Genomic DNA, 25,067 nt, shown 5'->3' with positions numbered 1-25,067 from the left:
TCTGGCACCTAGGCTACTGCTGTGCATCAACAATCACCAATAATATTATATTTGTATGAAATCTCTCCGTTCCTCACTTTGAACACAGAAACTGGCACACACTGCCATCAGTTGTGTGAGAAGCACAATTACAGCACTTTATTGTTCATAAATGCTTAAGTGAAAAATGAAAACGTAAAACAAATACACACAATTCAAAGAACACATACTAAACAACTCTTTTTGGAAAAAAATAATTGCTTTCACGTTTATGGATGCCAATGTGTCGGTTACCCTCCACTCTTGTGGAGCAAAGGAATAAAGTTTATGAAAATAGAAAGCAAGTACAGGACAGTAGAGGTTTATTAGCACAAGGCTGCAAAAAGTTGGTGAAACGCTCCTTTATACTGTGAGAGGATGAGAATAGCACGGTGCCACTATTCTTTCAGGACATTTCATAGAAAAAAATAAAATTATCAAATTAAAAAGCTGAAACAAATCAATTCTGTTTTTCATTCATATATAGATATATTATTTTGCAAAAGAAAAACCCTAGGTTTTTGTTAAAAAATAAACTTAAACATACATGAAAATATCAGCCACCAAAGCAACACCTATCGTTAAGCATATCAATATAGAACATATGAGGCTACCTTACACACAGGTAATAGCAAATATTTAAGGGAACATGTACAGCAACATCTGTCCAAACATGTCTAAAAGACTGTACAAATTTACACTACCTAACTACATGAAAAACAATGGATTATCTGATGATAATGCTTGAACTCACAACAACTCGTTTTAAGCCACAATCAAGTTCAGTGGCTTAATCAACGTTAATCACTCATCATCTCAATGTAATAAAGTATATAAGAAGGCAAAAAACTTTTTGTCTATTCGTTTGGTGTAACTTCACTGTTGTCTTTGAGAAACATTAAAACTTCACAACTCTTTACATCGACCCTAGCTGCTCGTTGAGTCCTGCCTTTAAATGTCTTTGAATGGCTTGTTTTGAGTTTTCACTCAAGGAGAGTTCTCTCGCTCCCTCCTTCGCAGATGTCCAATCCAACAACGCGGTGTCTTTCCGTTCAGGCGAGGCAGATTTGTTGGTGTGGATCAAATCTAAAGTGTCTCTCAGATTGTGTGAGTGGTTTGGGTTTTTCCAGTCAGACCTGCTGTTTGCCCAGCTGAGCCCCGTCTGTCCGGCTTCGGGCAGATGATGGTACAAATTTGGGAATAATGATCGGCAGAGCGTCTCTTCCTTTAGCAACTGGTCTTCCTGAGCCCTCTGTGGGCCTGAAGCCATTCTCTACATGTTCTCCTTCAAACTCATCGTCATCATCCTCATCGTCATCATCATCGTCGTCATCGTCGTCAGACATATCATCCAGATCTGAAACCATCTTTGCCCCTGTCCTCGGCTCCACTTCCTCCTTAGCTCCAGTAAGCTGTTCGTTACCATGGCAATGTAACTCTCCCTCTAGTTCCCTGTCATCTTTCTGCTGCTCTTCCTCATCACTGTCAGAGTCAATAGCAATTGGCTCAGAAAGGTCCAGAGGAAGGTTTTGTGCTGAGGTGCTGTTGATTGTCTTGGCTTGGTCTGTGCTGGCAATGTTGGGTTTGGGAAAAGATGTCGTTGCTCTGGAACCTTCCAAAGTCTCACTGGGCTTTCCCCTTGGTGAGGGGTCCACGCCACCATTAGCAGCTACAAGCTCCCTGTGTTTTCGCAGAGCCTGTTCCGACATGCCGATACGCGTCCTGGATGTCCGCCTTTTGCTATGTCTGTCCTCGTACACACCATCCTGGATGAAAGCAAGCTCGTGACTCACTTTGCTAACCTCCTGCATACTGAAGCCGAGCAACACGCTGGCATTTAGGGTTTCACATTCCTGTGTGCATTTCCTCCTCCTGTTGACAAAGTGGCTTGAGATGTCTGACTTCCACAGCCACAGACTGGCCGCTAGCTTCTCTACCTCCCGCTGTGTGGGATACGGCGCTTGATTGAAATACTCCGTTAGAAATGCTTTCCTAGACTCATATGACTCAGTTTCATGTCCTTTGGGGTCAAGAGCTAAAACTACAGGTTCATCTGGATTTTCTACGAACGAAGATGGACCGTTGATATCCCGTGGGTGGGCCCTTTCACCGGGGGGTCCCGGCCTCCTTCGCTTTGGTGCACTAGTGTCTGAGCTATGAAAGCCAGCCCGTTTAAGAGCACTGCTCTGGGCCTGGCTGACCCGAGAAGAAAGAGGTGCTCGACTGTCCTGTCCATTCTGGGATTTCCCTACACCTCGACAGTGCACTAAGTGTAGAGTGATGGTGGAGGCAGTCATGTTACTGGTATACACCCCCAAGCAGTGAATACATTTGTAGGTCAGTTTCTTTTCAACAGGATGAACTGTCTGAATCACCTGGTGCCTCTCTCTCAAGTGGTGGGCCAGTGAGTCTGAAATTGGGCCCTTAAGGATAGAGAAGCAAAGAGGACATAGTGTCTTGCCCACATCCCTTTTGTAGGGCACAGATGCCTGTGGAGCAGTCTTGGCTGGCACATTGTCAGCAGCCACTGAAGGTGTTTTGGGTGGATGCTGGGGCATTAACCTCTTGCTTGATAATAGCGAGGCAGACAAGGCCGATGGCACAGGGCTGTTGTTTTGAGCATGAAATGCCACCGATTCCTCTGGAGCGTCCTTCATATTGTAGGTAGTAACAATCAACTGAACATTCTTGGGATTGCCCTGCTGCAAAGTGAGGTCAAAGGTCAAGGGAGAGTCTGTGCGTGGGCCTACACTCTCATCTGGGTGTGACAGCCGCATGTGGGCCACCATCTTCTCAACGTCATTGAAGGTTGCCCGGCAGTGTGGGCAAGACAGGCCATGGATCAACATGTGGTTTAACAGCGTGTCACTGGGGAGATAACGGTTGCAGTAGAGACACTTGCTGGTGAAGTTGTGGATCTTCATGATGTAGTTGGCAACAGCAGGCACCTTCTCTGCTTTGTGTTCTTTTTCAAAGTGAGCACTGTACACATTCTCTGGGAAGAGCTCATTGCAGATAGTGCAGATTTTCCACTTCTGAGTGTAGGACGTGCCAAGGACTGAGGAACCACCTTTTTTGGCCGTGAGAGACGCTACAGTTGTGGCTGCTGCCTGGACACGTGAACCCAATGAGTTGGATTTGAGTGAAGAAGAGGCGCTGAGCCCAACTGGACTACGCAGGCCGCCGCCAGAAATAAGCTGCTTTGCTGCATGTGACTGCTGGGGCACAGAAACCTGAGCGTTCCCTGGTAAACTAACTCTCACCTGACTGCCAACAGAGAACTGGTGGGTGGTCCCGGCCTTTAATCCCACTGCCTCATGCTTCATCGCAGCCAGAAGACTCTGAGAGTTGAAGCCCGTCTTTGATGAAATAATAACCCGACCCAGCTGTGAGCTAGGAGACCTGGTAGTGGCCATTACTGCACCTTTAGGGCCCATCCCAATGATGGTCTTATCTCCTAAGGTTTTGGGGGGGATCATGATGATGGGTTTGGGACGGGGGACTATCACACTGGTGTGCCCAATCATAGCAGTTACCTGGTAGCCAATTCTCTCATGGTCCTCAATGACGTGTTGAACAAGTGCCTCGTATGTCCTTGGAACAAACAGACACTTCTTACAGTGAATCTGATTACTATTAACATTGTTTGTGTTGTTACTCTCTGTATTTCCCGTTGCTCCTGCTGTACCGCCATTCTGAGCACTCGTCTTCTCTCCTGGTTTTGCGATATAGGGCTGGGCAACTTGCTGGAAGTGTTCCCGGTAGATGTGCTTTCGCACTACATTGTACAATGGGTCCCTATAGGTGCACTTCTTGCAGTAGTACACAGCCTGTTCCATACTGTCCCCACTCCTCTTCAGCAACCCATCCTTCATCATGATCCCGCCAGCCCCTGCCACCATTCCACCCGGGCCATGCCGCACAGTGTTGTTAGGCATGTGGAAAAGTTTGATGTGTGTTTCCAGAGTCTTTTTGTTGCCATTGTATGTGCAGTATGGGCAGTTGAGCAGAATATTGTTCTCAAAGTCGTCACTGTGGACATTGCGGAAGTGGCTCTTGTATGCAGAGAAGTACTTGGATGAAAAGAGGCAGCCAGTGCAGCAGAAAGGCTTCGATCTGTAGTCCTGGAGATACGGAAGTATAAAAAAGATTCAACTTTATAAAAGTTCTTCAACAATAAAACAATATTATTGTTACATTAGAGATACTCTCAGTTTTTATGGTGTAAACAAAAAATATCAAAACATTCAAATGGGATATTAATAGGTGTGTCTGTGTGTGTGCTTCACACACCTGGAATTTGGTATGCGATGGCTCGTACATGCACACATCTTCCCAGCTAGTGTGCTTAATATACACATCTGGAGGTACGTAGTCTTTATAGTCCTGAACAACAAGAAAGTTAGATTAATACTTGACAATAAAATAAAAAAAATCTTCTATAATGCAATGACATACACATATTAATGTTAAACTTTACGTCACTTTTCTTTCTTTTGAGTGATGCTTAACTCCAAGCTACAGCTAGCTTAGGTAATGACATGAGTTTACTTGGGGACACAGACGGTTTGTGGGTAAAAAATGTGCTAACATTCATGAATTGTAAGAAATGTTAGTCAATTGTTATAGGTGTCAAAGAAAAGCTGATTGAATGAACACAATACAAAAATGCAGAGATATTAAAATATAAGTCAGACATATTTTTATTATTACATGGGACACATGTTTAGTTTGCACATTTTTAACGGAAATTGGTCAAATGATAGAAATTGTGACATAATTCCGACAGTTCCCTCTAGTCCCAGTTTAAACCCCATCAACGATTCTTCATGTTTGTGCCTAGGCCTCTATGAAATCCAGAGAACCGAATGTTGAATTATGCAAAGCTCTTGGTTTCTGCTTTTAAGCCTGAGGAGCATCTTTGTCGTATATTGAGTGAGATTTAACAGAATGAGGACATGATGTCAATGAGGATGACCGGATAATACTGTATCTGTTGTAAGTACAGTTCATAGATTCCCATCGTCATATATTATCTGTATTCATGCAGAAGAGCCAGGCTCCCTGCTGATTAACTCTAACTTCCTGCAGTGAGCCAAACAGAGCAACTATCTAACTGATTCCTAAACTGACCTTATTATCAAACCAAAACAAATGTCCCATATGAACAGCATGTATCCAGACATGATCTGTTTTTAAACCCCAGCCATGATGAACATTTTGCTTGGAACGTGATTTTGAAGGTTATTATGGATACACTGAAAGAGAAGTGATCCGCACAGAGTGGTACTCGCTGCATGCTCACCTCTAGGTGATCTCTGCAGAACTCCAAGCCGATGTCTCCCAGAACCCTCTTGACATTTTTCCTTGCTTTCCGCAGACTGCCCAGGTTGTTGACCGGGAGCTGGAACATGCTGCCAACCTAAACAGAGAAGACATACAGCGTGTGATTAACAGGTGTAGGGGTAGTGTATGGAAAGGTGAACTGAAATGAACAGTTCTCTAAAAAGTCTAGACATCTTTAGTCTTTTATTTGAGACAAAATACATAAATTAAAGACCAGAGAAGAAATGACAGATTCAGTAGTCTGTAAAGTGATGCATTTTTGTATTTAGACATAGCTGTCTGCTTTAGTCAAATTTCGTGCCACCTCCGCCTTCTGACAAAATTCTAGTACAGTGGAAACAACCTATAGTGATCACGTTGTCCGGGGCCACATCCATCACTATAAGAGGTTGATTACTATAAACAAACAGCATTATTTCTGTATGATCCCGTCTCAGAACTTTAGAGAAAGGTGACGGCGCACAACAGACAGACACACACTGACTCTGCTGGTCACTTCACTCTCTCACTGACACGCAGCCAGCCCTTCCCAACACACACACACACACACACACACACACACACACACACACACACACACACACACACACACACACACACACACACACACACACACACACACACACACACACACACACACACACACACACACACACACACACACACACACACACACACACACACACACACACACACACACACACACACACACACACACACACACACACACACACACACACACACACACACACAGTCCTTTGACACGTGTAAACTCAGACAAACTTTGACAATGTATGCAGAGCTGGAGGAGATGGCGGGGCCGCTCTGTGTGACGTGAGTCGGTTGACAGTGCACAGCGAGAATGAAAAAAAGAAAAAGAGTCGCAGAAAATTACTACAGTTTTGAGTTGCTAAAAACTGTAAAAAAAAAAAAACATCAGAACTTGTATGAAAAGACAACAAATTGACACTGCCAGCAGACTGAGTGGAGCTGTGCATGGCACCCTGGGTGTCTGCCCCGGACTTGGTGGTGGTGTGGGCGGGCTGTGTGCTCTCCGGCCCATGCAGTGGAGCTGTTGGGGTCCCTGGTCTGTTTCCCCCGGCACTGTGTTATCTGGAGCTGGGCATGGATCTTTGTGCGTCGCCAGCCCTAACCCTAACCCTGCCTAATTTTTGGCCAGGAAAAACCCGGACTCGTTGGCTTTATCCAGACATAAATAGGCTACAGATGTGAAAAGCAGTACAGCATCTGCAGTTAGTGTGATATGACAAACAGTGATAAATTATTCCGCAGTAGAGTATCAAGCCTAATGGTAGGGATGGCAGGGATTCATACTGAAAACAAACCTGAGTTAAAATAGTGCAAAGGGCTGCAGTGGTTGGATCATGTTATTTAAAGTGCCCCTGACACGATGAACAACGATGCAATAAGTCCAGTCTGAATAACAAATGAATCCAGTTTAAGATTTATCAGGCACCAAAATACTGCACAACGCTCCGAGTAAATCAGAGTAGATCCAGTCACATGACTGAGGGCTGTTTTTTTTTTTATTAATGCTCCAATTGGTTGCTGCCTTATTTTGAAAAGGGACATTTAGAGAAAATTACTGCCATTATGGATGTTAAATTTAGTTAACTTTTCTAACTGGTAGGCAGCATCCATCTACAATGGACAATGGTCAAGCAGGGGTTATTTTTTTAAGTGTAAACAGTAGTATAAAGATTATTCAGACAACACCCACCTGCAGAGTAAAACAGACCAACAGGCCTAAATAAAGTTTCCTATTAAATACCATGACTCTGGCACCAGTCACATTCTCACTTGTCCCACCACAGCTGGCAATTTTTTTTTTTTACACAACTCGCAACAACAGGTCTTTAACTGTTCTGTGCCATTGCTTCATCGTAGAGCTGTGTGCAGCACACTTTTCCTCTCTTTCTCTCAGACAAACATCTGTCAGTCGGACTAACCATTGGCAGCACTAGGAGAAATCCGGCCATGGTATTGGCCAATTAAAACACACAAAGTCTTGAGAGTCAGGCAGCATTCGGCACAACACCTGCCAGCTCTTGTTCTTGAATGTGAAAACAATCAAAACAATAAACCCTGTTCAGCAATATGTTCGCATGCTGTGGGGTAAGTCTGATGTGCAACCTGAGGTAGTTATCTGAGTTGTCCATCCCGAGTATGCACCAGGAATGCAAAGATGGCACATCGCTAGAATGGCCAGTCACTGGAAGTGTCTGATATGCATCTGATCTATAGCATCTTTTTTAATTATTCTCAGACATTCTGACGCGTCATAATAGGAAAAGCACATAGGTGTTATGTTTGACAACTCCGTGGTAGCCCCAGCCCAGACTGCTGGGAACCTGGGTGTGACACTCGACAACTCCCCCTTACTGCCAACATTACTGCAACAACCCCCTCATGTAGATTCATGCTGCACAACATCAGGAGAATACGTCCCCTTCTCACTCAGAAGACGCAGGTTCTGGTCCAGGCCCTAGTCCTCTCACGCCTAGACTACTGCAACTCCCTCCTGGCTCGTCTACCTGCTCGTGCATTCAGAATGCAGTAGCTCGACTGGTCTTTAACCTAAGTACATTCACACTACTCAGCTCCTCTGCTCCCTTCACTGGTTAACAGTAGCTGCCCACATCCGTTTCATAACACTAGTACTTGCGTACCGTGCTGTGAACAGATCGGGTCCAGTTTACTTCCAGGACATGGTCAAACACTACACACCAGCCTGTCTACTCCACTCTGAATCTGCCAATCTACAGATTTATGATGTCCCAGTAGACCAGTCAAACAAAATATCTTATTACAACTACTCTTGTACTGTGACATTTCATAGTACTCTGTAAAACTGGCCTATTTAGAATGCTTCAATCAAGAGTTTGATAGGCTGAAGACAGTCTAGCAAGTAAACATCCATCCATTTCCATCATATCTTTTAGATACCACACAAATGACTGAGTAAAGATAGACCACACGTCTTCCCTTCCTCCCACTGTACAAAAAGGATGCAAAAATATCTCAGATACAGCCGTGGCCACTGACAACTGGATTGATGCCGTGTCAACAATAAAGTGGCTGTTGTACCGGACAGTTGTGGTGAAGACGGAGCTGAGTCGAAGGGCAAAGCTTGCAATTTACAAGTTGATTTATATTCTCACCTATGGTCATGAGCGACTGAGAGAGCGAGTTCATGTATAAAGGGTCAAGAAGGAGTTTCCTCTGCTGGGTGGCTGTGCTCAGCTTTAGAGACCAATCAGAACTATGATGACTTTTAATATATAGCTGCTTTCCGACATGCACTGAAGTCTGCAGATACTCTCCGGAAGAGATGTATGTGTGAATGCAAATGTCAGAGTGAGAGGCTCTGCAGCTTTCCTGCAGAATTTGTCCGCCCAGCCCCACAAGTATAATGTCCATAGAATTTCAGGAGAATTTGATGTGAGAACACAGCGGGGGGTCTTGCTGGATTCACCTTGGGGTTTGATGGCGCTTCTAACATGTGACAGACGCAAAAATCTAAATAACTACAGAAAACAAATATCTCCCGGTGCAAAAGCAGTGTTATACACATAGAACTCGTCGACGAAGATGTCAAGAGAGTGTGCGATGACAAGAGCTGATGCAGGTGTCTGTGTGTTGTAAATAAGATCACGTGATCTCCGCAGTGGAGTTAATCCGTCACTTCCTGTCTGTGCACCTGGCTGCTCCACCTCTCGCCTGAATAATGCAGAGGATTTGTTGCTGTTGTCAACACGTGTGTGTAGCGAACCACCCGCTGTGTTGTGCATGTGTGAAAGACAAACTCTGGGTTAATTCCAGTCTCAAATCTCTGGATTTTACCCACAGATCAAGTCTGAAAACAGCTTTTCAGCAACAAATAAAAAAACAAAGCAATGATCTGAAAGTTATATGAATGGAAAAGTTTCAATCTAATCGTATTCAACAACCTGCATTCTTAACTTTAGCACACCTCTGTATCTCCTAAGTAGTTAATCACTGTTCAAAAGATAATTGCACTGCTTGATCGGATGCACTACTACTTATAATAATAATAATAACAATAATAACAGGGAACATCTAACATAGTTATGTGTTCGTCAGTTATGTTATCCGAAGAAAGAAACGGATTTAATTGACTTCATTCACCCACAATGCAATGGCTTAGTAATTCCCTGATGCGAGCCAGTCTGTAACACTGCAGCGCCGAGTGGCATGGGCAGGCTGCTAGAGACACCTGTAACCATGGCAACTGTACACAAAGATGGTGACGGTTGTGGCCTCAAAAAGAACCATTAAAATATGTGACCAGCCTGTCCCTGAAAGTATAACAGGGTTTCCCCCAGTGCTGTATAGGCCTGGCGGGCCGCCAGGCTATAGTCCCCCCCCCGCCAGGCTAAGCGTCGCTTGTTTTTTAATTTAAAAAAATAAATAAATCCGTCACTCGCGCACATCAACACTTCACTTCCTCATTGAGCCCCGATCCCCAAGCAACCATCCTATTGGTCCAAACAGTCACATGTCCCACCCAGACCCATTCACTGACCGTCGGACATCAGAACGCTCCTTCAACACAGTGTTTTACTGAACATACGTCCCCTTCACTGACCGTCGGACATCAGAACGCTCCTTCAACACAGTGTTTTACTGAACATACGTCCCCTTCACTGACCGTCGGACATCAGAACGCTCCTTCAACACAGTGTTTTACTGAACATAAGTCAAAACCAAACATAAACATAAACCTAGTCCGTTACACGATTAGGCTGCAGCTATTTGGTTTTATTTATTTAAAAATAGGGTACTTCTTATTTCATACATTTTCCACAAATATGAGGAGGACTCAAATAGCCCTACAAAGTTCTGTGTTTAATTTATTTCAAAGTAGGCCGACACTTGCCTGTGTATTTTGTTTGTTTGTTATTTTGTTGCTTGTCTGTTTGAGTAGCTGGCTGAAAGCAAAGAAGTAGTAGGCTTACCTTTTATTGGTAACCAAACTGTTACGGTTCATTGTTTCTGAAATAAGAGGCCTGACTGCTATGTTCACATCAAACTTGAATTTTTTTAAATATTAAGTAGGGCTGCCACTAACGACTATTTTTCTATCGATTAATCTGACGACTATTTTATCGATTAGTCGATTAATGTAAACGATTAATTTTCCTCCAAAAAAATCAAATTGACCATTTCAATTCAGTTAATTTTATTTTGATAACAACAAACTGTATGTCACCATATAATGCAGCACAAAACAAAATGTAAACAAAGGCTCAACTATTAAAGTGCAAAACTGTAGGTTTAAACTCCAACGTGATAAAAATAAATAAAAAAGAGGGCTTATAAGTTAAGTCAGCAGTGCAACTCTCGCGGCTGCCTTCTAGCAGCCCTACCACCAGGCTTAGCAAGTTTTCTGGGGGAAACCCTGTATAACTTAACTGAACTGTCTTTAGTTTCCGCCAACTAACACTAACAAAAACCATATCACTAAACTTTAACAAAAACACAATGCAAAACCAGTTGTCTTCTAAAGGTTTTTATCTCTAGAAGAAGTAATAAATATTCCTGATAATGTTAACCCTGACCTTAATGTCCCAAGATTTCTGAACATAAAAGACAGAGACCCTGCATTTCAGTGAGAAGCATGATGTAAACATAACCTTGGATTATTTGCTCAGTGGTTTGTCAGGCTGCACATTTCATTCATAATTTTTTGGGATTCATTTTACGAATTTTTTTGGGATTAATCGATTATTTTAAAGATGCATTTTTCGAAAAATGCAACTAAGCTTTTTTTACTAAGGCATTTACTAAGGCATTAATTCTCAACAAAAAATAACCCAGTCTATACTACTAATCAGCCTTTTACAGTCCCATACAAAATCTCTCCAATGTGCAATTTGAGTAACACTGAAACTTTAAACTGAAGTTATACTGAACTTTAACAGGAATAATTCATCTCTCAATAACATAACCCCCCCCCCCCACACACTTCTCTCCACCTCCTCCCCCTCTTCTTCTTTCCTCCTCTCCCTCCCTCTATATTTGCCCATACATAGCAGTTATGCTACTGCGATAAGCCTTTTCTGAATTGCAGAGCTTACGTTGTTTCGGTTTTAGATCAGGGACATTCAATAAAAATTCAAAGAGGTCCAGTTAGAGAGAATTTCTTCAAACAAAAGGTCCGAAACGTTACAATCTCCAATAGGCGTTATGATTCAGTGCCATATATTTTGAAGTAGCCTAGTGGTTGTATCAATATCTGTTTGAAATTAAAAAAACTGCCTGTAAAATAAATTAAAGAATTTAAATTTCAACAGTATTTAAAAAATGTTTACTATTCATTTAAACATTGAAACTGGAAGGTACTATAGTAATAAAATAAATGGTCTTTTCTTGTTTCAAGTAAATAAGGTTTGCATTAAAAAACTAAATACAGAGCTTAAGAAAAATATTAACTACACTTTTTTAACACTCGCTCAACACTTTCTCACATCAGTGACAGAAGTAATGCTGCCAGGATTTACTACTGTAAAGAAATAAAACCGGGTAGGTTAAAATAATACTACCGTAAATGCGAGAAAGGTGCGCAGGTTAAAATAGAAACGCTCTGTCGGACCACAATCCTCCTATTGGTGACCTCCGCTAGATGATAGTTGGCCATTTTGTTCCGCCTCAAGTTTTCCTTCTGAGGTGAATCCACCTTCCATACGACACGTCGCCCCAGCCCCAGGGGTTTGTTTATGGATGTTTCTTCTATTATTGGTAAAAGAGCCTTATACCAGAAGAAGTCAGGGCTGTTTGATTCACAGTCCTAAAGTGCTCTGCTCAAATCTCACTATTCAAATCAGAGGTAGATACAGTGGGGTCAAAGGTCACTGAAGCATGGCGACAGAAAGGCAAAACAGTCACAACAAACAGCCCTGTCCCAAACAATCCCTGTGAACACCTCAGCTTAATTCCCTTCTAGAAAGCACAAAACAGAATGGGGGAACTTTGTGTGTGTGAGTGTGTGTGCCTCTGTGTGTGTGTGTTTGTTTGTGTCTTTGTGGTTCCAGCAACTGTTGGCTGAGCAGAGAGGACCAAAGTCAGTCCTCTTGTTTGTCTGCTGTCTGTCTTACATTTAGAAATGTGCTTGGGCCAGATCGGGTGAGAGACACAAACCCCTACCCAATTCCCCCATCTGCCCCTCTGTCGTGCTTCCTCCCATTACTTGCAGATGGCGCTAGAGAGTACCTCCATTATGTAACCCTCCCTATACTATTCCTGCCCCCTTTTCTCTCCCTGCCTTGCAATGCTATCACAGAATGGCGCCTCCTATTGAGTCAGCAGCAGCCTCTCCAATATGTCTGCAGTGGAGGGGGAGGGGAGGGGGAGGGAGGGAGGGATGTTGGGAGGGAGGGAGGGAGGAAGGGAGGGAGGGAGGAAGGGGAGGGACAGAAGGAGCTAGGGAGATCAGGGAAGGGGGAGGGGGAGTGTGAGAGAGAGGATGAGGTTGGGGGGGGTGCATGGGTGAGGGAGGGAGCTGGGAGGAAGAGAGTGGAGAGGGGGGAGACAGAGCGGGTGAGTGAGTGAGCAAGCCAGGGTGGGAGTGTGAGGGGAGAGATGAGAGGAAAGGAGAGGACAGAGTGAGTGACGGAAGTGGAGGGGGGAGGGTAGGGGCTGGGGAGGCATCGAGGTCGGGCGGACAGGCTGAGAGGAGAGGGGTGAGGAGGGAGGGAGGAAGGGAGGGAGGGAGAGAGAAAATGGGAGAGGGAGAGAGAAAGAGGGGGCTATGGATGTGCATGCAGGGGAGGAGGAGGGGGGGGTGAGGAAGAAAAGGGAGAGCGAGGGAAAAAAAAACCAAGGAGAAGCTGAGCAGGAGGGAAGGGAGGGAGTGAAGGGAGAGGAGAGGGAGGGAAGGAGAGAGGAGGCTGCTCTGCTCGGCAGAGGACAGGTTTCTCCTTCCACTGTGGTGAGAAGAAAAAGACAAAACACACCAGGCCCAACAAACCTTCAACCACAGGTTCCCTCCACCTCCACCTCCACCTCCATCTCCACTGTTCACCTGTGACACGCCGATCACACTCCTCCTCCTCCTCCTTCAGGAGTGTGGGTGAGGACCAAGGGGGGGGGGAGCTCCTGGTGACACCCTCATTCAGAGACACACGAAAAGTTTGAGATGCTGGAAATGCACGAGGGCGAGTTCAGGCTCAGCACCTGGAGGCAGAGGTCTGGATGAGAGGATGTGTGTGTGTGTGCATGTGTGTGTGTGTGCAGCAGGAGGAGATGGATGCAGATGAAAGGACTGTGTCCATCACAGCTCAGAGTCACCTGGCTGGAACCCAAGCACCTTGGTGGCTTTGATTGAAAGGAAATCTCCCATGATGCAGCTGATGTTTGGACGCTTCCTCACACCACGGTCTGTCTGTGGCTGGGAGAGTACGGTGTGAAGGTAGAGAGAGGTAGATGGAGGGACCATGTCCATCATCTGACCCTGGCTCTGACAGCCCCTCTCTCTGCCCCCCCCCTCACACACGAGGTCTGAGTGGCTCACGGTGTCACCTGGCAGGGAGCCGGATCACCTCACATGTGGCTTTGAATAAAAGGAAACCTCAGAACGCAGCCGAGGCTTGTATGAATCATGTATCGTGTGCCCCCCCCCCCCCCCTCCTCCTCCTACAGGACAACACACCACGTACAGCAGCTGCACTCTTCCTCACATGGAAGCCCTCGTGGTGTGGTGGTCGGTCCAGCTGATCCACATCTGGATCCGGGTCCAGACCCAGAGCTGTGGCAGGAGGCAGCCGCCGCGGACAAACAATGAGGACCCACCGCGCTGAGTTAGCATGCTAAGCTAGCCAACTCGCAACAACAACATTGACTGCTGGCGAACCGACGCTGCCGTGTGTCTCCCTCAGTCCACCCCCCGTGTGTGTGTTGCTCGCCGGGCTGTGTTGGGAGCAGAGCTGCCGGAGGAGTCGCTCAACGTGACGGGGAACGGACCAACACAAACACACTAACACACAGCGCTAGCCGTGTTACGGGACCAGTTCCCTCCGCTGTAGCTCACCGCCAGCCGCCGCATCAGAGCAGGTAGCCGCCGCACGGCTAGCAGCACACTGGGGCTCTGTGGGGGGGGGGGACATGTCCAACATTAGGACAGACAAGTTTACCTGCTTTCACGTCCACTGCTCCCGCCCGAGTCCGAGGTGTCACCCCCGGGATGGCTGACCACGAAACCCGGACACTTCTCCTGCTAGTGTCCCGCTGGTATCCTCTCAGGTGCTCGGTAGCTCCGGCGCTGCTCTCCCAGCCCTGGCGGTCCCTCGCCGACAGGGGCTATCCTCTCCTCTTCCCTCCGGTCGGGCTCTGGAAGCCTGCGAGCCGCATCAGAATGTTCCAGACTCCGGTCGGCGGAGCGCAGAGGCCGGACACATGTCCTGCTGTCGGCAGCAACAACCCGGGAGGAGCCGCTCTCTCAGTCAGACCGCTCGGAGCGCCTGGGTCCGCCGGGCAGCACACAGCGGTGAGACCATTCTCTCTGACAGACAATACACATCCAGCCCAGAAGCTGTCCGATCCAAAATGGCGCAAATAAAAGGGGCGGAAGTGACATCGACTTGATTAGCATAAATCATCTCATTGTGAGGTCGTCGCGAGCCGGGCTCATTACGACTCCTGATTGGTTTCTCAATCAATTTGGCCAATTAAGAAAATTTCTGATAGAAAACTCACCTCTCCGCTCCCTCTCAGCCCAGGGAAGGTCTGCGTAGTCTGTATGCGAGGCTGGGGGGGTAAACAACCCGGGGTAGCAGTGGCAGGATCTCACCGCCAGCGGGCGTCCTCCTGGAGTGGGTTTCGCCGAGTTGTGCGCATGCGCGGTGTGGCTACATCTGGCGCCCCACTCCTCCTCCTCTTCCTCCTCCTCCTCCCTGCGGAGGGTCCAATGCACACAGTGCCTCAGCACTCAGCCCAGGAGTGGTGTCTCTGGTATCTCCGATAGGTGGCGCTGTACGTCTCTGTGCTGTTACTGCCCAGTCAAACCGACCGGAACTACTTTCCTGTGCCCGGTGAGGAACAGCTCCCGAACCCAGCACTGCAGCCCACGTGACACTGCACTGGATAGAGTGGCGGTAAAAGTTCTCCATCAGCAGGGGGTGACTCTCATCCTCATCATCATCAACCTATTTTTAAATAGTTCCTCGATGATGTTTCAATGTAGAAATTTAAATAAGCAATATAATAGATTTTGAAACTCATCAAGACAGGCGTGTAAACAGTGTATGGAGTGCGGAGCTGTCAGGTGGTCAGGGACCCTGTGAGAAGAAGAGTGGGACATTGACTGTCCTAACCTCTGACTTTTTAAGTCATTCAGGCACAGCCTCCATAGACACAAACTGCTGTACTTCTGTAATCACTGCCTCGCTTGTCCTGTATGTGGTATTTAAGATCAAATAAATATACATCTACAGAATCCATCTATTCATGCATCCAGGTATGGTATCCTTCCGTCTATCCATCCATCCAGGTTTGACCCCTGGGTGACATTTCCATTAGTGTGTGTGAAATGACTACTACTGTCTCAGCACAAAGTACACACCACAGCACATTGGTGAAGTCCATAAGACATGGTTGAAAGTCAAACTACGGGTTCCAAGGTCAGGAATCAGAACTGTGTGTAAGGGAAATGTAACCTTTTAATAATGCACAATATAATCATGTTCATTTCCCCTATAATTGATCATGTTGAATCTTATACAATTTAACATTGATTGTTGAATCCTGTACAATTGAATGAATCTTGGCCTGATGGCTTAAACTAAGGTATTGTTGCCTGATGTCATCAGAAGATCCTGACCTTCGGCTTAGAAACAACCTCAGGCAGAGGGGGGAGAACGAAGCCAAACTATAACTGAAAGAACAGCTCCCCATCGGTGTGCATATTACAAACCAACCTTTGTGTTGAGCACAATGCTCTGAGCGTTAAAGTGTAGCTATACAGTCAGAGATTTGTGTCTCTTCCTCATTGTCAGAGTGGGATTGCAGAATTGCCACGACACTGTTACAATATTATCATCATGAACATTCAGGACAGCCTTGAGGTCACATCCATACACATTGTAAATGGTCAGTATTTATAAAGCTTTAAAATCAACAGCCCCCTACACTAAAATCAACAGCCCCCTACACTATTTGATCAGTGAATATCAATGAGAGAAGCCGGGTGCTCTCTGTGACCCTGTTCAGGTTTGGACTCACTGTACAAGAGCAAGGAAAGAAAGAAGAAGAAAACAGACAGCGATAAAAACTGTTTATTGGATAGACACAATGACAGGAGGAGCAATTCACTGTAAACAGCGTGGAGTCCACTGTCTTGACTGGAAATGACGAGAAACCGTGCTTTGTTAACCACTCATTAAAAAGGATGATGGGAATGTAAAGCACTATGTTCCTTCAGTCCTCTGGACAGCTACTGACAATTACTTTATATTTACAGCTAACAGGGGACAGAGATGTCTCCATGTCGTTTAACATCATGTAACTTCTGAACGTTAGGCAAGTGGAGCTTGTTTTTCTCCCCTCATTACAATTTGGACATAACTACTGTGCACAGTATGTAAGACAGCGTCATGGGACATTTACACTTCAGGTCACTCATCATCATGTTGTGGCAAAGAGTGTGAGCAGTCCTTTCGCAAACGACACAATCTCATTCCCTCCCAGTTTGGACTCTCCATAAACGCGATCCACAAAGGAGATGGGCACCTGTTGGTTTCAATGCAGAAGAAGGTCATTGCTTTTTCAGTTCATACCATAAAGCAGAGTCACAACACTGAAGTCAGCTTCGGATTCGGAGGTTAAGGTACAAGTTAAGCTAAATTTAAACAGATTTTCCCATTTCTCTACTTACGAAGTAGTGAAAAAGTATTAAACATCATTTTCAACCGAATTTCAGTAAACGTACCTAAAAAAGGATGGGTTCACCTGAAGTAATTAGACCAAGACTTTAAATTTTTTTTCTAACTTTCCGATACTGAACTTGCAGATCCAGCCCAGGTTTGATAAATCTACACAGAGTGTTATAAACCTGCGTTTGAGATTAGACCTGGTCTATTGTTGTGTTGAGGCAGAAAACATAGAGAAAATACCCTTTTTTAAATAAATAAGTAAATCTGAACCTGGGCTTTAAAATGTCTATGGAAGCAACTCGTTCATCTATTCCACATCTATCTATCTTATCTATATAATATCAATCTACCATATAATTGCAGGAATCTCTGTCTCTATGTGGAACGCATAACCCAAGAACCCTTTGTCTTATTGGCTTCACACTTGATATGTGTATTGTTAAGGAAGTGCAGCTTTGAATTTGGTAAACTTTAATAAAACAGGAGACCAACGCTCTGTAGCAACTGCTGACGGAACTCATCAATGTAAGTCAGGTTGGAGATCATGACAATAGCGCGTTCACAGCAACTGATTCTCCGGGTCAGGGTTCTGCGTTCTGGGTCGAGCTTCACGGAACTTTGAATAAACAGGTCAACAGCTCTTTGTGCAGCAGCAATGGCTTCATGGTTCTGTGGACTCAGTCCTGGAGCCAGTCTTTAATTCTGCTCAATTATTGCAGGTCACTTTTACAGAAAGCAAACAGCCCATTCCAAACAGCCTGGTTTAGTACTGCACTAGTTTGACAAATATTAAGCATCTTGGTTTTTGAGCTTAACCTTGTGGCCATGTGGTCTTGATGCAGATACAACACAGGTTTCACTAATCTGAATTTAATAAAAATAAATAAAATAAATGTTTTTTAACAGAGTCACTAAACTCAATTAGGAAACTTCATAAGCTAATTGGACTATTCAACAGTCCCTACGTCTACACTTTTTTATGGTTCATTATTGTTTGTTTAAATGGTGTTAAGACCTTCACTATGATTTCTAATGCTTCTAAGTCTATAAATTATGTAAAATGATAATCTAGTGAAATAAATAAAATGTGGGTTTTCTTCAGTTGTCAGTGCTAGGTCCTCATTCATAAACGCAGGATTAATGTGAAAATCTTAAATACAGAAATTAGTGAGAGAATGAGAAAATTAGGGCCTCACCTCTCCGATAGTGTAGTTGAGCTGTCTGGCGCGGACGATCATCTCCATCTGAAAGACGTAACCTTTGGACACGCACCGCTCAACCAGGTTCTCCAGCACGTTCTTCTTGTACAGCCTGACGGGAATGAGAATAAACACACAGCAGGGGTGTGAAACATCTCACTTCCAGGCACGTTCAGTTCAACAGGCAGCAGCGTTTCACAGCAGCACATACCTGAAGCTGCCTGTGAGGTCTGAAGCATCGGGTCTCAGCAACACTTGCGTCAAAAAGTTGGCTCCTCGGCTATGAGAGAGATGGAGACGGAAAGAAAATGAAACCTCAGGACTTGTCCACGTGTACACGATGTGAATATTTTCAACCTTTTGGCCTTTTGTCTACATGTAAACAGAGCTTACGGTCACTGAAAAAGGAGCTTTCATAAAATCCATCCGGAGTGATGATTTTTGACTTGTAAACATATTGTTGTATGTCTACGAGAACCTGTTTTTTCTTCAGACTCCTGATTGGCCATAGAGGCATTACAGGTAGTCATATTGCTTCAGTGGAAGACATATAACAAGAAATTAAGGACAGTGTAGCATTGTTACCTGATTAGTTTCCTGCGCAAGTCCCAGCCATATACGCCCCCATTGCCTTGGTAACGAGTACCAGAAACCAGGTCATAATTACCCTCCTTCTGCTTTCTGGCAAACAAGGAAGAAAACAATCTTTAACAAAAAGATATATCCACCATTAACCCTATATCATCTGTGTTACACTGACCTAATACTATAGTTTAAATATGGAGATGTTTCACTGTGGATATCAATTACTGAATCAGGAAAAAACAAACACTTACTCAATAAATTCTGGAATAAATTTGGGCTGAAAGAGAAAAAAAAGAACAATAAAATCTCAGTCACTGACAACATACAAGACACGTACTACTCCTGATACAATTCAGGAATCTGTAAATTCCCATTTTCAGTTGCCAGTGTTCATGATGTCAGACATGATGTGCCGGGAAAAAAAACAGAAAGGCAATCTCCTCTACTGACACTCAGTAAGCAGTACCCTATTAAAATAAAATGATATACCCACTTATTGTTGTGTAAAAGAGGGATAATAGAATCAGTTAGAGCTCTAGTACTAATAGTTAACATTATATGTTAATATAAGAACAACAGTTATAATCAATAGTTTTAAATTAAGTGGTTTCAGCTTCTTGAACATGAGGATTTGTCTCATATCAATTTGTAATGTCGCCAGTAACTTGAATCTCTTTAGAGTAATGTGCAGACAAAACACCAGTTTTAAGACGTCATGTTGGGCTTTAGGAAATACTGACGCTGACATATTGTGGATCTATCGCCACTTTCTGACATTTTATGAGCAAAATAATGAATCCATTAATCAGAAAAGCAACAATTTAGTCACTGTCAGTTTACGGCACAGGCTTCAGCTTCATGTGTTTTGTAGCCATGGACTGTTATCATGCACAGGAGAAGTCACACACACCCACAGCGTATGAGGGAACTATGAACATAGTGTGTGCACACACAATGAGGCAGGCTCCACTCACATGATGGGACAGATCTGCATCCATTATAAAGATGAAGTTCCCAGTTGCGTGCTTCATGCCGTGGATGTAGGCAGTGCCTTGGAAAAGAAACAGGACTTTATCAGAATTTGGCAATGATTACTAAAGCCACTTTAATGCATAATGTGGTCTGTACTTTCTCCGGAGTTCTGCCTTTTATGTATGAAGAATGCAACGGGAGATTCTCCGGTGAGACGGACACAAATCTACACGGATATCCCTAGAACAGTATACAGGCAACAGGACGTAGCCGCACATCGACACCAGCGTCACTACTTGAATCTCTTTTTTTTTTCCAAGGTCTCATTTTTGTCTGGGTCTTGTTCTTGGATTGCATTGCTCTTTCATCTGGAGATATTTGTATTATTTTAGTTTTTTCAGTTTTGCATCTGTTGCTTTCTAGAAACATCATCAATGTGAATCCTCAAGGGAATCTCTTTCTGTTTTCTCAGATGGGCTCACTCAGACATTATCCAGAGTTTATACAAGGGGGCTGGGAGGAGACACTTCAGAGAAAGTCTGCAGCAACTGACTTGGACATTTGTGTTCTCACATAAAACCAGTCTGGATAATTTAAGGAGATTATCCGGACTGCAGTGCATGTCTGAAAGCAGCTCAAGATGAAAACACACATTTTTTACAGTCTCAAACTTACCGAGGCCTAATTTCTTCGCTCTAGGTCGTAGAAGCTGAAACATAGAACAGAAAGAGTGAGACTGTGCATGTACACAGACATCAGGGGTGGTGCAGGAGGGTAGGCAAAGCAGGAATTAGCCTTGGGGCTCCATGCTAAGAATGGCTGATTACTTCTGTCCACAATTTTGTGAGACGCCCCTTAGATTTTATGATCAGCTTTGTACAGGAGACTGCAACAGCATGATGAGAAAACCCCTAACAAGTCCCCAAGGCACTAGTATTTTTCCCAGAAGTTTTAATTGTAGAGGTTTGGTAGAAAACTAGAACATCTTAATGTGTGTGCATTATGTTTATGGGATGATGGTGGGGTTTGCACTTATAACTTTATTATTTTACTATTATTCATGTCTAAGCACTGTATGCTCTTTGTTCATAATATTAACAATAAAAGGACAGTTTAAGTAGTAAATTATGTGGTTTGGTATCATGTGTTTCTCGGGGGGCACAGTGTCAGATTGCAATTCAAAATCTGACCCAGACAATCAGTTCTAGTCTCTGCAGCATTTGAAAGAATTCTAATACATTCTTCACACAATTTAGATTTTTGATATGACTCTTCTCAAAGAAAGACAGCAGTGATTCTTCACTTACTATCCTGTCCTCTCCATATATCTTCTGCAGCTGCTCTGCCACCTCCAGTGTCCCATCCGGGCTTCCGTCATCAATCACTATGATCTCATAGTCATATCCACTGTAAACACCACAAATTAAAAGTGCACTTCAGGTTGCAATCTGGTTAGAACACACACATACACACACAGACACACACACACTTGCTTAAGGGCAAGGTTAACTGTATTTATTGTCCTCAATAACACCTACAAAGTTTGAAATATCCCTTCAGTTCTCAGATCTTTACACTTCCTCTCTGTCATGGAATTGACTTCAAAAAGCTACTGTTGGTTTATAAAGCACTGAAGGGTTCAGGGCCAAAATCCTTCCTGAACTTCTGCTACACCATGAAGCACCCAGACCCAACTATCAGCTCATCTTGGACCAGTCTACTCTTTGTCCCCAGAGTCAAAACTAAACATGGAGGACGTTGTGTTAAATGCTCCACATATGAGATCTGCTGCTAATCGTGTGTCTTTTTAATCAATGCTGAAGACTTTGCTGTTTACCCCAGCCTGCTCTCAGATCAATCAATCCCTCAGTTCTTACACTGCACTGTTACACTTATATTGTTATTTATTGACATTTTTCTCCTCAATGTAACTCTTTTTAAATGCTTCTTTTTTTGTTTTGTCTTATGTTGCTTTTAAAATGAGTCACGGTAACTTTGATATTTCATGTAAAACCCTTTGAGGTGCATTGTTGTTGAAATTTGTTCTAAAAATAAACATGCCATGCTCTGCTTACTGCATGATGATGATTATTGTTTAAATCAGGGGTCTCAAACTCGCGGCCCGCGGGCCAATTGCGGCCCGCGGGACGATATTTTGTGGCCCCCACCTTAATATGAAAGTTTAATGTTAGTGCGGCCCGCACAAACATTGTAGCAGCTCCGCTGTTAGCTGCTGTGTGGGACAATGTTATGATGTTCTGGTTTCCTACTGTGTGCCTGACCAGTGAACGCAGCATGCAAGTGTGTGACATGGGGGGCGGGGTCGTGTGTGTGTGTACGTGTGAGAGTGAGTGAGAGAGAGAGCCGGGAGAGAAAAGAGTGGCTTTGGATGTGCGGTGCAGGAGGGTGAAATTCATATTTTTCTGCCCTCTTTCGCGCAGGTCATGATGTATCCAGTGCTTCATTTATAAATCACAAGGTGCCGGAACGCTAAGTACATATCACAGCGCAGGTACGACGAGCACAGGTCCCGGAACGCACATAAAACGCCGCTTAAAACAGCACACACATGCCACTTACAATGCAGTGGGACTTATTTAGGCTATACTGCAGTGACGGTATCAGTCTTTATGTCAGTGATTAATAAAGTGGCGTCTTGAGCAAAGGCGACTTCTGTGTCCAGCGGAACGGAACACACACACATACACACACACACACACACACACAATTTGTTAAATTGAAGGCAAATTCAAGGGACACCACGGCTCCTTTACGCACACGCTGCGCTGTGAGGTTTTGGGAGCTTCTTTACGCAGACAGATTATTCTAAACCGCAGCAGTTTATAACACGTCATTGAGCTAATATCTACATTTTACAGTCTGGGCTGTTTTACATTATTATTTACACCTGATATGTGTGGATGAATTTTAATGATTTAAATTCCCTCATCCTCTGGTGGTGACATTTACGCACCGAGCCACGGACTGCACATGACGATGTGCTAGTTATTTTGGTTCATCTTAGAAGTCTGCATTTGTTATTATTTTATGAAATTGTGATGCTGTTGTTAAGAAAGCTTTATATATAATTTATTAGATTATCTTGTTATTGCGTGGCCACAAATTAGTAATTCATCCACCGATGTCAACAGGGGCTCCGTAATTTTCTAGTGATTACATTATATTGTTATATTTTATTTTAATCATTTCTTAAAAAACTTTTTTTAATGTTCATATTTTTTTCGATACGAGAGGTACCGGATCTGCTCAAATAAGTCCCAGAACGCAGGCAAGCCAACACGCCGGCACAAAGTAAGCACAAAAATGTATAGAAAAATGTGAGGCTACAGGAGGAATTTGATCATAGATTTGCAGACTTCAAGACGCACAGAGCGACTTTTACAAAAAATTTGCGGATCCCTTCTCCTTTGATGTGCAAGATGCCCCTCCTGTGCTTCAAATGGAGCTCATCGGCCTGCAGTGCAACTCTGACCTCAAAGCCAAGTTCAGGGAGGTGAGTGGAAAGGAAGACAAGCTTGGGCAATTTTTGTGAGAATTGAACCCCAGCTTCCTTGAGCTTTCCCGAATGTTCAAGCGGACCATGTGCCTTTTTTGGAGCACATATTTGTGTGAAAAGCTCTTCTCCACCTTGAACTTCAATAAGTCCAGGTACAGGTCCAGGCTTACTGATGATCATCTTCAAGCCATACTGAGGGTCTCAACTACTTCCTCCCTCAAGCCAAATGTGGCTCAGCTATGTGAGAGAAAGCGCTGCCAGGTCTCTGGCAGCAAGAAGTAGGCAAGGGAAGCCATGTTTACAAGAACTGTTCGTGTTCTTCAATATTCTATTCATGTTCAGAAGAACCCATTGAAGTTAAATAACTGTTAGTAATGACATTAGAGAAGTTTGGATTTTTTTAGCAAAGTTTTTTTTTTTTGTGGAATACCTGATGCGGCCCAGCCTCACCCAGATACTGCCTCCAGCGGCCCCCAGGTAATTTGAGTTTGAGACCCCTGGTTTAAATGATTATAATCATACGGTAACACCCATCCCTCAATGAAACCAATCAGTAAATACGACCTCAGTGTTATTAGGTTCAGTTTACTTATGCAGCAGGGCAGAAATAGTTACATTAACCACAACAAAATAATAAAACATACCATTTTGACATAGTCAGCCATGTTTTTTGTTTACGTTTGACGTCATCCTGAGAAATCGTGTTTAGATGATTTTAAATAATGAATCAAGACTCTACAACTTTTAGACACATCCACCTAAACCTGACCTGAAGCTTAAAGCCAGGTCTCCCTCCTCAAACAGCCTGCAGAGGTTAGAACTATCAGCTTCTCTCAGGTGTAGTGACAGCTCATCCCTGCCTTAGCACTGATGCTAGCTGACGTTAGCAGCAGCCTACAGGCTCCGCTGGCTGAGAGCAGGACTCACCTCTCAGTGAAACACTTCACCAGCAGCCACACGATCAGGGGAAGGTTCTCCCGTTCGTTGTACGTCGGTAATAACACCGAGTATCTGTCTTTTCTGTCCCTGCTCGGCTCTGAGGTCTTTCTGTTAGCCATGGTGACGTGGTCCACTTCCTGTGTAAAGTCACCCACTCAACTTCCTGTTTGCCCTTTTCAAAACAAGTGGGGGATTGGCGAGACAGTATGGGAAATGATAACGTGTTCAACGACATTTTTACAGTGAAAGTACTCAGATGTTTTACTTAATACAAGTAATACTTCAGTGATCTACAACAAAACTCAAATACTCCAAAAAGCTGACATAGGTTTTACCATCAATCACTAAATCTATTTTGATGCAGCACCAAAAAATTAATAATTTCAGACATTATTATTATTATTATTATTAGATCCCGAGCACTGACTTTCACTGACAGACGTGAGGCCCTATTGAAATTGTAAGGATTATTATTATTTTTTTTTTTGTTTTTCAGGCAAATGAATTGGCTTTTTGAGGGCTCAAATTCTTGCCAAAATTGGCAAAAAGTTAGAAAGTTCAATGTGCGTCGCAAAATGGCTC

At 44.0% G+C, this 25,067-nt stretch overlaps 2 protein-coding genes across 2 annotated transcripts; both read right to left on the bottom strand.

Moving 5' to 3' along the window:
* Window positions 1-111: 111 nt before the first annotated feature.
* adnpb (activity-dependent neuroprotector homeobox b) lies at window positions 112-14,935 on the bottom strand. Its single transcript, XM_061075479.1, has 4 exons — window positions 14,538-14,935; window positions 5,324-5,440; window positions 4,312-4,404; window positions 112-4,142 (listed from the first exon to the last, which is right to left on the bottom strand). Exons 2-4 carry the CDS (start codon window positions 5,429-5,431, stop codon window positions 1,149-1,151), a joined length of 3,195 nt encoding a protein of 1,064 aa, XP_060931462.1. The 5' UTR covers window positions 5,432-5,440; window positions 14,538-14,935; the 3' UTR covers window positions 112-1,148.
* Window positions 14,936-16,661: 1,726 nt separating this feature from the next.
* dpm1 (dolichyl-phosphate mannosyltransferase subunit 1, catalytic) lies at window positions 16,662-24,626 on the bottom strand. The gene is made up of 9 exons (XM_061074480.1): window positions 24,474-24,626; window positions 21,337-21,436; window positions 20,705-20,738; window positions 20,032-20,108; window positions 19,309-19,334; window positions 19,058-19,153; window positions 18,684-18,752; window positions 18,470-18,584; window positions 16,662-17,130 (listed from the first exon to the last, which is right to left on the bottom strand). Exons 1-9 carry the CDS (start codon window positions 24,602-24,604, stop codon window positions 17,026-17,028), a joined length of 753 nt encoding a protein of 250 aa, XP_060930463.1. The 5' UTR covers window positions 24,605-24,626; the 3' UTR covers window positions 16,662-17,025.
* Window positions 24,627-25,067: the final 441 nt, after the last annotated feature.

The sequence above is a fragment of the Limanda limanda genome, chromosome 7 (assembly GCF_963576545.1).
Source record: "Limanda limanda chromosome 7, fLimLim1.1, whole genome shotgun sequence".
Lineage (NCBI taxonomy): Eukaryota > Metazoa > Chordata > Actinopteri > Pleuronectiformes > Pleuronectidae > Limanda > Limanda limanda.
This window is presented reverse-complemented; position numbering and strand designations above follow the sequence as displayed.